At 41.8% G+C, this 14,398-nt stretch overlaps 1 protein-coding gene and 1 pseudogene across 1 annotated transcript in view; one reads left to right on the forward strand and one right to left on the reverse strand.

Moving 5' to 3' along the window:
- The window catches only part of CMTM4 (CKLF like MARVEL transmembrane domain containing 4), a 93,613-nt gene that overhangs the window by 23,043 nt on the left and 56,172 nt on the right, over positions 1-14,398 (reverse strand). The window contains exon 2 of the mRNA XM_037815502.1: positions 5,416-5,592. Within this exon, the coding sequence (XP_037671430.1) occupies positions 5,416-5,592 (177 nt within the window). The remainder of the gene's footprint in view (positions 1-5,415; positions 5,593-14,398) is intronic.
- LOC119518410 lies at positions 2,106-2,792 on the forward strand (annotated as a pseudogene).

The following is a 14,398-nucleotide window of genomic DNA, read 5'->3' on the forward strand; positions in this document are numbered from 1 at the left end:
TGACTGTATAATTGTGAAAACCTTGCAACTGACACTCCCTTTATCCAGTGTATGGACAGATGAGTAAGAAAATAAGACAATAAATAAATAAATAATAGGGGCGGATGGGGGTATGGGATGATTTTTATTATTATTTTTTTGGAGTAATGAAAATGTTCAAAAATTGATTATGGTAATGAATGCACAACTATATGATAATACCATGAACCACTAACTGTACACTTTGAATAATCTGATATGTGAATATATCTCAATAAAATTGCATTAAAAATTGTACATTGACATTTTCAAGCTCTTCTAAATATGCTGCAATCGACAACAAAAGGTTAGAAAAGAGGGAGTAGGAGAGAGGGAAGTAGAGAAGGCATGTGCTGACCTCCTCTTGAGGGAAGTTTGGCTGAGCAGGCCTTCACAGGCTCTAAGTGCCAGCCTGAGGCGAGAGAGCCAGTGGCAGGCTTTCAATAGTCAGACATGTGCTCTAGAGAGCTCTACTCTGGTACCTGTGGGGCAGGGGATGGAAGAGAAGAGGGACAGGATGAGGGAAGGGGCCTATGGCACTAACCGAGGTAAACACAGGTGGAACACATGGGTGTGCGAGCTCCTTATATACAGAGAAAAACAAATATCACAAGTAAATCCCATAGATTCATTAAGAAGAAAAACTGACATTAACAGAATCTTTTAAAAATTCATCAAATAACGTCTGTAAAAAATGTTGTTCCGGTTTGCTAATGCTGACATAATGCATAAAACCAGAAATGGATTGGCTTTTATAAAGGGGGTTTTTTTGGTTATAAATTTACAGTCTGAAGGCCATGAAAATGTCCAAATGAAGGCATCAACACAAGTATAACTTCACCAAAGGAAGGCCAATGGCATCCAGAAAACCACTGTTAGCTAGGAAGGCACATGGCTGGTGTCTCCTGATCCCAGGTTGTGTTCCAGCTCCACTCTCAGCTCCTCTGCGTTCTTCAAAGTGTCTCTCTTGGCTGCAGCACCTCCTTCTGTCTGTGAACTTTTTTATAGGACTCCAGTGATTCAATTAAGACCCACCCTGAATGGGTAGGGTAACACTTCCATGGAAATTATCCAATCAATGGTCTCACTCACAGCTGACTGAGTCACATCTCCATGGAAACAACCAAAAGATTCCAACCTAATCAACACCAATATGTCTGTCCCCACAAGACTTCATCAAAGAACATGGTATTTTGGGGGGACATAATACATCCAAACTGGCACAAATGTATACTCTGAATTGTCTTTATCACTTTCAATCTATATTTGTGTCAACCTGGGCTCTGAAATGACCCACTTTTCTAAATCTATACCAATCATACTCTATTTCACTCATATTTCAACTGACTCTGTTGAGACAAAAATACTCCCAGCACCTTGTTAGAGGAACACAACACAACCAAGGCCAACACTTCTGTAGGGACTTGATGAACTGGGATCAGCCCTGAAGATCCTACTTTCTCTCCCCTCCTAGAGAACAGGTGAAGTAAACTACCATCAACTGCTGTGGATCAAGTTCATGTAATGCGCATACCCTTTTGTTGGATAAGCAAACCCCTTTATGTGCCCCAAAAGGGTGGAACTTCTGGAAGGGATCCCAAGGGATAGAAAGGTGTTCTCAACTGATCACATCACCAGCCAGCCATGGCCTTCCTAGCTAACAGAGGGAAAACACAAATATCAACATTCCAGAGAAGAGGATGCAATTTCAATATGACCAAATAACATGGTTAATATTATTTCTCATAATTAAGACAGAGAAATCAGAAGTACAGAAAACTCACTAAATAGGTATTTTTTGGGATAAAGGTCCATATGAATTAGCAGAAATCTGAAGCATGAAGTCTAACAGATTTACGGGCTTTCATATAAGTAGACAAAACAGAATGAAGGAAGTAATGTCAAACCAAGTGGAACCTACAGGAGAGAACAATGGCTATAATAACAACCTTTCCTAATTGAAAGATTAATACTCTAATACCAGCAACAGCACTCACTGATTTCAGGGCTCATAAGATGCCTTCATACACACTATTTCATTTTATTCTTAAAAAAAAAAAAAAAAAACGTGATCAGTGTCCCAATCTGCTGCCATGGCCAGCGAGGAGCCGGAGTGCAGGCTGCAGCAGCAGAAGGCCCAGGTGGGCGGCCCAGGTGGTCCCCAGCCCAAGCTGTCCACCCGGGCACCCGTGAGCACGTGGACTCAGAGCTAAGTGCGCAGCTGAACCAGCGCCTGGACATCACCCAGGGTGCAGCACCACCTGGCTGCTGCAGGGTCTTCAACCCCTACACCGAGTTCCCGGAGTTCAGCCACCACCTCATCAAGGACCTGGAATGCAAGTTCAAACTGTACGATGCTGGACAGGATGGCTACATTGACCTGATGGAGCTGAAGCTGATGATGGAGAAGCTAGGGGCCCCCCAGACCCACCTGGGCCTGAAGGGAATGATCAAGGAGGTGGATGAGGACTTCGATAGCAAACTCAGCTTCCAGGAGTTCCTGCTCATTTTCCAGAAGGCCACAGTGTGTGTGGGGGGGGGACCTGCAGGAGGACAGCGGGTTGATGGCGGTGGCAAAGCTCTCTGAGGTCAATGTCGCCCTCGAGGGCGTTCAAGGTGCCAAGAACTTCTTTGAAACCAAGGTGCAAGCCTTGTCATCTGCCAGTAAGTTTGAAGCCGAGTTAAAGGCTGAGCAAGATGAGTGGAAGCAAGAGGAGGAGAGGAGGCACCGCCGGGCAGCCTTCCGGGAACTCAAGGTGGCTTTCAGCACTTAGGCAGGTGACCTTGACCTGTGACCACAGCTGGGCCTCACTGACGTCCTGGCTGAGCCTCGCACCCACCATCCAGTGCACTCTCTAGACAGCCTCATTGGGATGCTAGGGGCTGCCCCCACCCCAGTGGGAGCCACTCCTGGAGGGTCCTGAGCTGGCCCATGTGTCTCCACTCCCCTCTCTTCTGCCTTCATCCCTCTGTCCTTCGAGTAGCCAGAGCTTGCTTGCCTCTTCTTGGCAATCTTTGCTTTTCCCTTGTCCCTTTTCCATTCCATGACAAAGAGCAGTGTGTTGTCTGTATCTGTACAGATGCTTCTTCCTTTCACAGTCCTCCTGGTGGACAGCACCATCTGTGGTGGGCTGTGATTTTAATGTTTCATTCTCCTTTATTTCCCATCCAGTTTACTGTTCTCCTTCTTGGCCTGAGTTGACTGCTTCCTTGCTCTGGCATCTTCTCTCCTTTCGCCAAAGTGGACCTCTACCCATCCCCTGCCAACAAGAGAGTGGCCTGTCCCTTAAGTGGGAAGAAAATAGAAAATGGATGGGAAGTTCTGTTCCTTCCCCTCCACCTTCCTTCTTTGCCCTCCGCGCTCCCCAGGGGTTGCCCTCCCCTCTACTCATATTTTCCCATTTCAGCCTTTTTTCCTCTTTTAAATCCCATGGTACTTAATTGTAAGAATGAAAGAATAATTATAATATTAATGAGTAGAAATCCCGTTCAGCTTTGACTGTATGCAAATTATATTACAGTAAATTATATTATAGTAGACCTCTGACATTCTCTAGTGACAACTCCCCAAATTCGTGACCATCCTCATCAATCTGGCCACTTCCTAACATCTGCTCCAAGGTCTCGAGATGAAGATGTTCTTAGCCACACCACAAATATTTATACTTTGTGAGCCTCTGGGATTGCTCACAAACAGCAGGGGGTTATTGTATTTAAATATATATATATACATATACATATACATATTCCTAAATGTAATATTTATTACTCCTCTTTTGTAACTGCTGCCTTTATAATAAAGAAAACATCTGCATTTCTCCTTAAAAAAAAAAAGGTGAGAAAAATATTATCCCCCTCGACCAATGGTGGGACTTCACCAAGGTAGGACTTTAAGTGACTTGCCCCTGGCCAGGTCTGTCTGACTCAGAGTCCAGGCTCTTAGCATTCCCAAGAATGGCTTCTTTGTCAGATAGGTCATGCTGGGTGGTTGCGTTCACTGCCAGCACAGCCCCTCCCCACACAAGGATTTACTGAGAAGGCCTCAGAAACACTGGCCACCAGGGATCCTAATGAAAGGGGACAACGACCTTGCCCCTGTGGAGCTGGCATTTTAGTTGGGGAGATGTGTTAGGTTCTCTTAATGACCTTAAATTTTCTTTAAATTGTCTACTACACTATCAACTTAAATCACAATTCCATAAGCATTTTCTTATGGATAACACAAACTTTATCTTGAAAATAGTTAAGATATTAAACCTGTCACAAAAACGTGGACTAAGTACCTTGAGGTTTTAGTGCTTAAGTTTAAAATGCCGTCACATTTTTCTCAGCTCTCAATGCTGAGACAAATTAAATGACTTTTCAACTGACATCCACTTTTCTGGTTCAGCAATTCTCCTTTCTTTTTCCTCCTAAAGGATTTCGAGCCAATTAAGACAACACAGGAGCACATTCTACCAGGAACACCTTCTCAAGGGAAGGCCCAGGAGCTGCCCTGCCAGGGACCCCCGCAGCCCGGGAGCACACTCTCCAGGTGCCTACATGTACCCAGCACCAGCTGCAGAGCCCTGTGGCAAGGGTCCCTGCCCCTCTCGGCAGCAGTGATGCCCACGGGCTTTCCCTCCCACAAGCAAGACAGAGGGAGGCAGTGGACTGTGCTTTCAGGGGTCTCCCTCACTGATTCCCATTGAGTTCTGGTGCAGGTTTATTTGCAAAGAAATATCAAGAAAACCAAGTGATATTCAGTTTCCTTCCTCACTGAGCACAGTAAGAACAAGTAATGCAGCCCAGGACAAAGGGCTCAAGGGTGAGCAGCCCTGAGCTTCCCATGCTGTTCAGAGGGTATGACTGTCAAACAGGGATAAGAAACCAAACATGAGAGAAGAAGAACCATCTTCACTCAATGCATCCTCCCAGTTGCTTTGCACTGAACAATATTTCTAGGGGTCTTTCTATGCAAGCTTTGCAAGTTATTGGCATTTTTGTTCACATTTTCATTTCTTCCAGAATCAATGCTTTCGTAAATGACTTTTGGGTCCAGTCTGAAAAGACATGCAAATGTATTAATTCCATTTTCTATTTTACACGTTCTGCAAATATGAACATTACCAATCTTCTCAGATGATCACAAAATTGAAATGACACCTTTAAAAGGGTCAAAAGAATTTGGTGATGATGTTTCTACTATTAGTTAAGATTCCATTTATTTTGTAGTTTATTTTAAAAGTAGTTTATTTGACCCGGTAAAGAAACTTAAAATTTCATAGTTGAGTTACGACAGAATATTTAAGTATCAAAATGAACTGGAACCAAACATGACTTGGAGAGATTCCAAGTTTCCCTTGGAGCCAAGTAGCATCCAATCTTTTCATGGGCATAGCAGTGACTTGTACTCACTGTCAGGTTCCAGTTGATCTGGGGGATCCTCATATGAAGGTTGAGACTGAACATAATCAGCAAAACTCCAGTCACCACAAATGCACTACAGCTCACAAACTCAAAAAAGTAGAGGCCTTCACATGGGGAGCACTCCATGATGGTCTCTATGCAGATGAACGCAATCAGGGCCAGAATCTAGGAAGAAAATTGGAAACATACATGTGTTCATATATTTGTGCACATCTGCAGACATATGTGCCTGCCACATTTAAATAAAAACTGAGCTTTCCTCTGGGGACAGCAGTACAACTGTCAGAAATATGACTTCTTTCAATCCTTACGTAAGCACAGGTGTAGGGGCCTTAATATGAAGGATCAGTTCCCCAAGGTAAACAACCAAGCCTCCACCAGCATACACAGAAAACAACCTAGTGTGGTGTGGCCGCTGGGTGTAAGCAGCTGGTCCTTGTGAGGAGGCAGAAAGGAAAGTCTCTGCAATGTTTTTAGTTGTTCTAATAAGTGGGCATTGCCTATGTATGTTTCTTATTTATAGAGTCTGCCATAATTATGCCAAAGATCAAGAGGGCTGAAGCCTAATCATGGCCATTTTACTCCAAGGAAGAAAAACACCATCTGCAACTACTGTGGTGGCTCATGCTGAGGTCATACTGGATTAATTGGAACCCCTGACAGCTTTAAAAGAATGGTTTGTATGATCCACACCACCTCCTCCCAAGAGGGCCACCTAATTAATTCATGATCTATGACTTTTATAAGCTTATCAGTGGACTTGATCACAAGAAGAGGGACTGGTAGTTTATAAAAAAACATTAAAAAAATCGGCCAATAACAGAATAAATTTCTTTCTGAAGGACAAAAATAACATTCTCATAACACATCCCAAAAGATCAGAAGACAATGGAAATTACCAAGTGAACTTTTAAAGATGGATTTCAGGAGGAGGAGACCCAAAGGCCAAGTTAATGGCCTGTGGTCAGGGAAAGTCAGGTGGTCTTGAGCACCCATAACCTGGCTTCCACTCCACATGGCTCACAGAGCTGGCCCTTCCTGGCCAGCCCGTGCCTCACAAGACCCATGCTGTCCCCTAGAGCCAGCAACATCAGCATCACCAGAGAACTTGTTAGAAACGCAGAATCTCTGCCTCACCTCTCAGACTAGACCTACAGAATCAGGATCTGCTTTTCAACCAGATCTCCCAGATGATTAAAGTGTGAGAAGCATGAAAGGCACAAGCTGTTCTGGGGGCCCTTCCCTGCCCATTGAAGTCCTGCTCATCTCTTCCAACCCGCCCCTCAAGGCCACCTCCTCCTTGAAGCCTTCCCTGATTGTGTTCCTCCCTAAGAGACATACTTTATTCTCTCTGTCAGGAAATCTTGCTCATCTGTGATTGCATTCTACCCTTTTTTATACTTACCCTTCTGCATCTCTTTGCCTCGTAGCTTTCTGATGGCAGTGGCCAGTCCACCTCTCTCTGCTCCCAAGCCACCAAGCACAATAACTTGCACACAACCAGCAAACAAGAGCTCACTGAGCCACTACAAAGCCCACAGCTACAATTCCTGGCATATTTCCAGTGTCTCCACACATGAAAGTAGGGTGGTTCTGCTTTTTCCACTGCCAATATTTCTACCAGCAATTCTAAGGGACACATTTTCTTACAATATAGGGTACATTTCTACTATAATTAAACACAGGTATGGGTCTGAAAGCACACAGTTTGTGCTTTTCCAAATGGCTCTCATAATTCTCTACAGAACCACAGACTTTAATTTACCTGAATTACCTGCCTAACTTGCAATCAAATCACAAAAGAAACAGTTCATATAAGGGAAACTCCTAAACATTCTTTTTTTTTTTCACCCCTGTAATCGGATCTAGTAATCTTGGGCAAGAAATAACACACTGTACTGATGAGTTACAAATATTTCTGGTATGCTAACTTCAACCATATTGATGTGGGAAGGTAACACCTACACTCCTGAATATTAAGATAAAAATTTTGTTTCAAAAATATGCAAATTGAGCAGCACCTGCAGTTAGAAGGTTAGAACCCGGGTTCCGTGCTAACTCCCTGAGAGCGAGGTGCTCCGGAGCACGCGGCTGGGGCGCTCTCTCGGCCTTCCCCTGAAGCCCCCCTTCGAGAGCGAGCTGGGGGCCCCGGACGCCTGGCGCGGGGCGGGAGGGGGCCGAGACCTCTCTCGTCCCGCCATGGGCCCGCGCCGGAAGCCCCCGCGAGGCGCATCTGGAGCGGAACCCCCGGGCACCCCGCAGGGGACGCCCCTCAGGCCCTTCCTTCCGTCCACGTGGTCCGCGGAGACATCAGATTCTGAAGGAGATGAAGAAGCTTCAGAAGAGCACAGATTTGTTGATAAGGAAAGGCCCTTCAGCCTTCTGGTAAGAGAAATACGTACAACATTCCCTCGTGGTGTGGACTTCAATCGGCAAGCCCAGGCCCTGTTGGCCCTACAAGAGGCAGCAGAGACCTGTCTAGTTCATCTCTCGTTTCTGAGGATGCCTGCCTCCTCTCATGACAGGCTGGCCGCGTCACTCTTTCCCCCAAGGATGTGAGGATCCGAGGCATTGAAGAGGGACTGGGCCGAGCTCCTGCAGCCAGGGTCGCTGTAAGCCTTTCCTGCTCACCCAGAAGGAAAAACCCCTAGGAGTTGGAGCTTCTCTGCAGAAATTTTCCTTCTCCATCCTTAGTCCCTTACTGTCTTGCCTTCCCTTTGTTCTTTAGAAAAGGCTGGACCTGTTTTTAACTTTATGCTTGTGACACGATGGCTAAGGCCTTTTTGTACAATGTTAAATAAAGATATTTTCCCATTAAGTAATGACCAGACGACCTGAGTTTCTGACAGAGTTAAACTTCTCCACATTGTAAGGACCAGATGACCTCATTTGGATTAAGAGAAATTTTTCTCACCTTGTGAAAATGCCTTGTTAGTAAATATAGTTAGTAAAAGTTCAAGGATGATACCAGAGACCCTCCCTCCAGCTGTGACCAGGTCCATGGGGTCTGAGCACTGCCTAGTCAGCTATCTCCGGCAGCATGGGCGTGCTGCTGTGTGGCTTTGCTCTTCTTCTTTTTCTTTTTCTTTTTTTAAAGAAGACTGAAGATTGCATAGCTTTCCTCTGCAACAGAGGTAATATATGAAACAATCAAAACAATTCCAAAGACCTCAGAATTATTTTCAGATAAGACTCCAAGGTTGACTTCAGTTCGCAAAATATGCACATGACTGCTGTAATGATTTTTGAAGACAGCAAATTTGCTGGTTAATGGAAAAAAAGACTATTACTTGTTGTTTTAGACCTTTCTGTACTGCTTACAATTTTTACCATTTGTATATGTAATTTTATTTAAAACAAAGAGCAAAAATTAAGAAACGACCACTTCACTCAGTTGCATGGAAGGGTGCGGCATATCTAGCATGCAAATCTCCATCTACCAGATTAATCTCATCTTTATGTCGACATCAAGTTATTGAGTGGACTGTGCCTGTCAAGAAATTTACAGCTTTTCAAAAACTTAATTGGGGTTGAAACAGAAAATATTTAAGGTTTGATGTTCTAGTTCCTTCCAGTAAATGCCTATTAGTATTATTCAGAAATTCTATCCTGTAGAATTTAACATTTCATTCTTATTTGTAAATTAAGATATGTAATAATTTATACTTTGAAAGTTTTTATAACTCTGTGGAGAAATAATAGAAAATAATTTTAATGGGAAAAAACTTAAAACTTAGGTTATTAGAGCATAAAGAGATTATACTTTTTTTGTATGTGTTAACATTGGGTTCTATATTTGTAAATTACATGTTTGCAAATTTAAATAAGAGAATTGAGGGATGTTTGTGCCTCCAATGGAGTGAATATGAGCAGACAGAAACCTTGCCTTAAAGCAACTGGAAGCAGTTTAAAAGATTTCCAGAGAAATGAGAAATGCCACTCATAGATTTTAGATTTTGTGCATAGTAAAAATGATTAGTGATAGAGAACTACTACTTATAATATGTCAGTAAAACTGAATTCAGAGACAAGTTCTATTGTTGAATAAACAAATTTTAACCCTTTAGAGAAACATGTTATTGTTCCACATTAACTCATATTTATGCAGATGTTGAAATAAAGTCGTGGCATATATATTCCATCCGTGGAATATATCTAAAAAATATATATGCATATTTAATAGGGCCATTCAGTATAGCCATGAAGAAAACAGACAAAAATCCCTGCTCTCTAGCTCATATTCTAATGAAAGAGTTTTTAAAAATTAAATTTAAAATATAGTGTATTAGACCCTGATACATTCCAGAGTATTTTGGGCAGATAATAAAAAAGTATTTGCAAAGTCTCTGGAGGGACTGGAGAAAAAATGTGGAACTATTAAATTCCCTACCTGGGAAATTTATGATATTATCTCAAGCACTGGGGACTCCCAGTTTGATAAGCCAAGCCTTCGATCTTGAGGCTGGCCCTTATGAAACTTATTTCTGCAATGGTGAAGCTAAGCCTACTTATAAACACGCCCTAGAGTCACCCCCAGAGGACCTCTTCTGTTGCTCAGATGTGGCCTCCCTCTCGCTAAGCCAAACTCTCCAAATAAATTCATTACCCTCCCTCCTACATGGGACATGACTTTCAAGGGTGTAAGTCCCCCTCGCAACATGAGGCGTGACTCCCAGGGATGAGCCCGGCCCTAACATCACGGAATTGACAAGGCAATCTTGACCAAAAGGGGGAAAAGAAATGTAACACAATAAGGTCTCAGGGACTAAGAGATTTCAAATAGAGTCGAGAGGCTATCCTGGAGGTTGCTCTTATACAACCTTCAGCCAGATACTGAAAATTCCCATGGTATGCCAAGCCCCAACCAACAGTATTCCTAAAAACCCTAAAGAAAACGCAGGGCTCTATCTAAGACTCTGTAAAAATTTTACTTAAGTTTATTTTTCAGAAACTTAAAACCTCCAGATTGTCCCTATGCCAGATAAGCCCTGAAACTTAGAGGTACAGCTCTCTCCTAGAACGTCAACCAGTTGCATTCCCCTACCTCATACTGCTGACTCCCCTTTTCAACATAAAGAAGTTAGAATGGTCATTACCCAAATATCCCTGAAGATTGAGAGGATAATCAAATGAGAGGGAGGAGTTGTAACAGAGAAGTTAGGATTTAACAAATGATTATGACTACTGAATCATTATATAGATATTTCTTTTTAGTTTCTAGTATATTAGAACAGTCAGAAGGAAATACCTGAAATTGTGGGACTGTAACTCATACTATACTTTGAATTTTGCTCTATAACTACTTGTCAAACTGAACTTTGAAATTTATCATTTTTCTGCATATATTTCACAATTATAAAATGTTAAAAAAAACCCACTAACTTCGTACTAAAATACACACACACACACACACACACACAATGTATTAGATGGTGACAACTACAAAGCAGAAAATTTAAAGCAGGAAATGAAACGTAACTGAGGTGGGGGTGTCTGAGATTTTAGAGCAGCTGTGGAAGGGCTCACTAGGAAGGTGCTGTTTGAGAAGAGCTGAAGGAAGCAGGGGAACAGATAAGAGCATTGGGTATGAATACAGAAAGAAGAGGACTAAGGACTGAGCCTGGGGCACCCCAACATGGTGGTGATTTATTTAGAGAGCGAGACAACCCAGATTTAAATTTTTTTAAATGATCTTTCTTTTATTAGGGAAGTTGTAGATTTACAGAAAAATCATGCAGAAAATAAAGAGTTCCCAATCACACACACCCCCACCCTGTTATTAACACTTTCTATTAGTGTGGTACCTTTGTTAAAATTGATGAAAGAAAATTATTATAATTGTACTATTAACTATAGTCCATTTTTTATAATAGGGTTCACTGTGTTGTACAGTCCTTTGTTGGTTTTTAAAAGATTTTTATTCTAGTAACATTTACACAACCTAAGATTTCCCCCATTAACCAGTTTCGAATCGATAATATAGTGGTGTAACTTCATTCACAATGTTTTTGCTACCATCATGGACTGGACAGTTACTAACTGGGTGTGGTAGCCTCCAAGATGGCTGCCAAGGATTAGCGCCTCCTGCGATCCACCTCATGCAGTTCCCTCCCTCAGAGAAAAAGGCTGTGCTGTGACCATGAAGAAATGACCTCACAGGTGTGTGACTTCAGAGGCTAAGGCAGAAAGTGACTGCGGTTTCTGCCTTGCTCTCTCTGTTGGATCACTCACTCTGGGGGAAACCAGCTGCCATGTCACGAGGACACTCAAGCAGCCTTTGGAGAAGGCCACGGGGCCAAGAAGTAAAGAGTCCTGCCATCAGCCATGTGAGTGAGCCATCTCGGAGGAGGGCCCTCCTGCCACAGGCAAGCCCTCAAGAGATACAGCGTGGCTGAATTTCAGGAGACCTGGAGTCAGACCCTTCCAGCAAAGCCACTCCCAGATTCCTGATCCACAGAAACTGTAAGATAATAAATGTCTATTGTTTTAAGCCATCAAATTTTGGGTTAATTAGTTATGCAGCAATAGAAAACTAATACATCAGGAAAAAAACCTCATTGCTATAACATTAATATTATAATTAATAATATTAATAAGAAATATCTATTACTCATTGATTACCTACAAATCAAGCACCATATAGGCACTTTTCACGTAATCCCCACAACAACCCTATGAGGTAACTGTGGTGGTTAGGTTAATGTGTCAATTTGGCCAGCTGATGATACCCAGCTGTCTGGTCAAGCAAGCACTGGCCTAACCATTGCTGTGAGGACGTTTGTGGCTGGTTAATAAACCAACAGGCTGGTTTATTAAATCATCAGTCAATTGGCTGCAGTGTGACTGATGACTCAGCGAAGGGCGTGTCTTCCACAATGAGAGAATGCAGTTGGCTGGATTTAATCCAATCAATCGGATGAAGACATTTAAGCAAGATAGATAAAGGACCTTCACTTCTTCGGCTGCCCAGAGAAGCGTTTCCTGAGGAGTTCGTCAAAGCTGCCAGTTCATTTCCTGAGAAGTTCATCGAACACGTTCGTCGAAGATCCCAGTTCATTTCCTGAGGAGTTCGTCAAAGTTGCCAGTTTGTTTCCTTGGTTCATCAAGCATCTTCATGGGAGTTGCCAGTTTGCTGACTGCCCTAAGGAATTTGGACTCATGCGTACCCACAGCTGTGTGAGTCACTTTTTTTTTTTTTTTTAAATTAAATTCAGTTTTATTGAAACACATTCACACACCATACAATCATCCATGGTATACAATCCACTGTCCACAGTATGATAACATAGTTATGCATTCATCACCACAATCTATCTCTGAACATTTTCCTTACATCAGAAAGAACCAGAACAAGAATAAAAAATAAAAGTGAAAAAAGAACACCCAAATCATCCCCCCATCCCACCCCATTTGTCCTTTAGTTTTTATCCCCATTTTTCTACTCATCCATACACTAGATAAAGCGGGTGTGATCCACAAGGTCTTCACAATCACACTGTCACCCCTCGTAATCTACATTATTATATAATTGTCTTCAGGAATCCAGACTGCTGGGTTGGAGTTTGGTAGTTTCAGGTATTTACTTCTAGCTATTCCAATACATTAAAACCTAAGAGATGTTATCTATATAGTGCATAAGAATGTCCACCAGAGTGACCTCTCGACTCCATTTGAAATCTGTATGAGTCACTTTTATAAATCTTATATTCATAGATATCTCTCATTGATTCTGTTTCCCTAGAGAACCCTAACTAATAAAGTAACCATTAACCACTTTTACAGATAAGGAAATTGAGGCCCACTGACGTACAGAGCCAGCAAAAGGCAGTCACCAGGATATAATAGCCAAGATTTGATATTTGGTCTCGAGACTTTAGTTCTTATTAAAGACTATTCTTGCTACCTCACTATACTATTTCCCTATCAGTTCTTCATCAATAAAATGATACTTCCATTCTCTGTGTACTGCACATGGTCACAATGTTCAAAACAAAGATGTATGGACTCTATAATGATAAAGCACTGTATATAAAATAAGGAAATAAAAAGGACGTAATAGTATAATCTATATGCCTGTTGCTTTAACCATAAAATATACATTATACATCTTGTTTTCTAGCTTACTTTTTGCACTAAGTAGTATATCCACAGGTATTTCCTGTGTACAGCATTTTTAATAACTATACAGTATTCATAGAGATATATAAATACACATCTGTGCACATACCATCATTTAATCAATCCCCTATTGATGGGTATTTAGGTGGTTTCTAATATTTTGGCCATTTTAAACAATGTACTTTTTCACTTACCTTTTGGAATAATAAAATGTCAAATTTTCCTACAGCACAGTGAAATCTAACATTTGCTGCTAAAAACAAAAACCTATCTAATAGCTAACGGGGAAAACAAGGGCTCAGATAAAGTTATACTGAAAGCCAACAATGTCAAGGCAACCAAGGAGTCAAAAGTAATTAAACTAAAAACTTTGCAGCTGACAAATGTAACATGTAAAATTGTACAGAGACATTCAAGAGGATGTAAATAAGGAAAAGCTACTGTATTTGTTAATCAGGCCATTATGGGCATCTTTAGAGAGAGTCCTTTTCCATATGGTAACTACCAAATGACATGAAGCAAATATTTTCATACTTGTACATAAATTTATATTAAAAGGTTTCAGATTTCCACCACTGTGGCTAATTATGATTGACAACTTCAACTAAAAAGCACTGTATGGGAAGAAAGCTGGGAGAGAGGAAGAGAGCGAGTAGGGGAAGGTTGGTTGACAAAGTTAATATTATATTGACCTTCTTAAATTTTCATGAAGACCCACATTACCACTGATGGGAGTAGCAACTGTTAAGACCTTTCTGGAGGGTGGTGGTAATCAGTAGAACCGGTCTCCAATATATTCTCTTCCTTCCAGGCACAAGGTACAGGTGACAATGAGTGTAGCCGTGAGCTTTTC

The sequence above is a fragment of the Choloepus didactylus genome, chromosome 22 (assembly GCF_015220235.1).
Source record: "Choloepus didactylus isolate mChoDid1 chromosome 22, mChoDid1.pri, whole genome shotgun sequence".
NCBI lineage: Eukaryota > Metazoa > Chordata > Mammalia > Pilosa > Megalonychidae > Choloepus > Choloepus didactylus.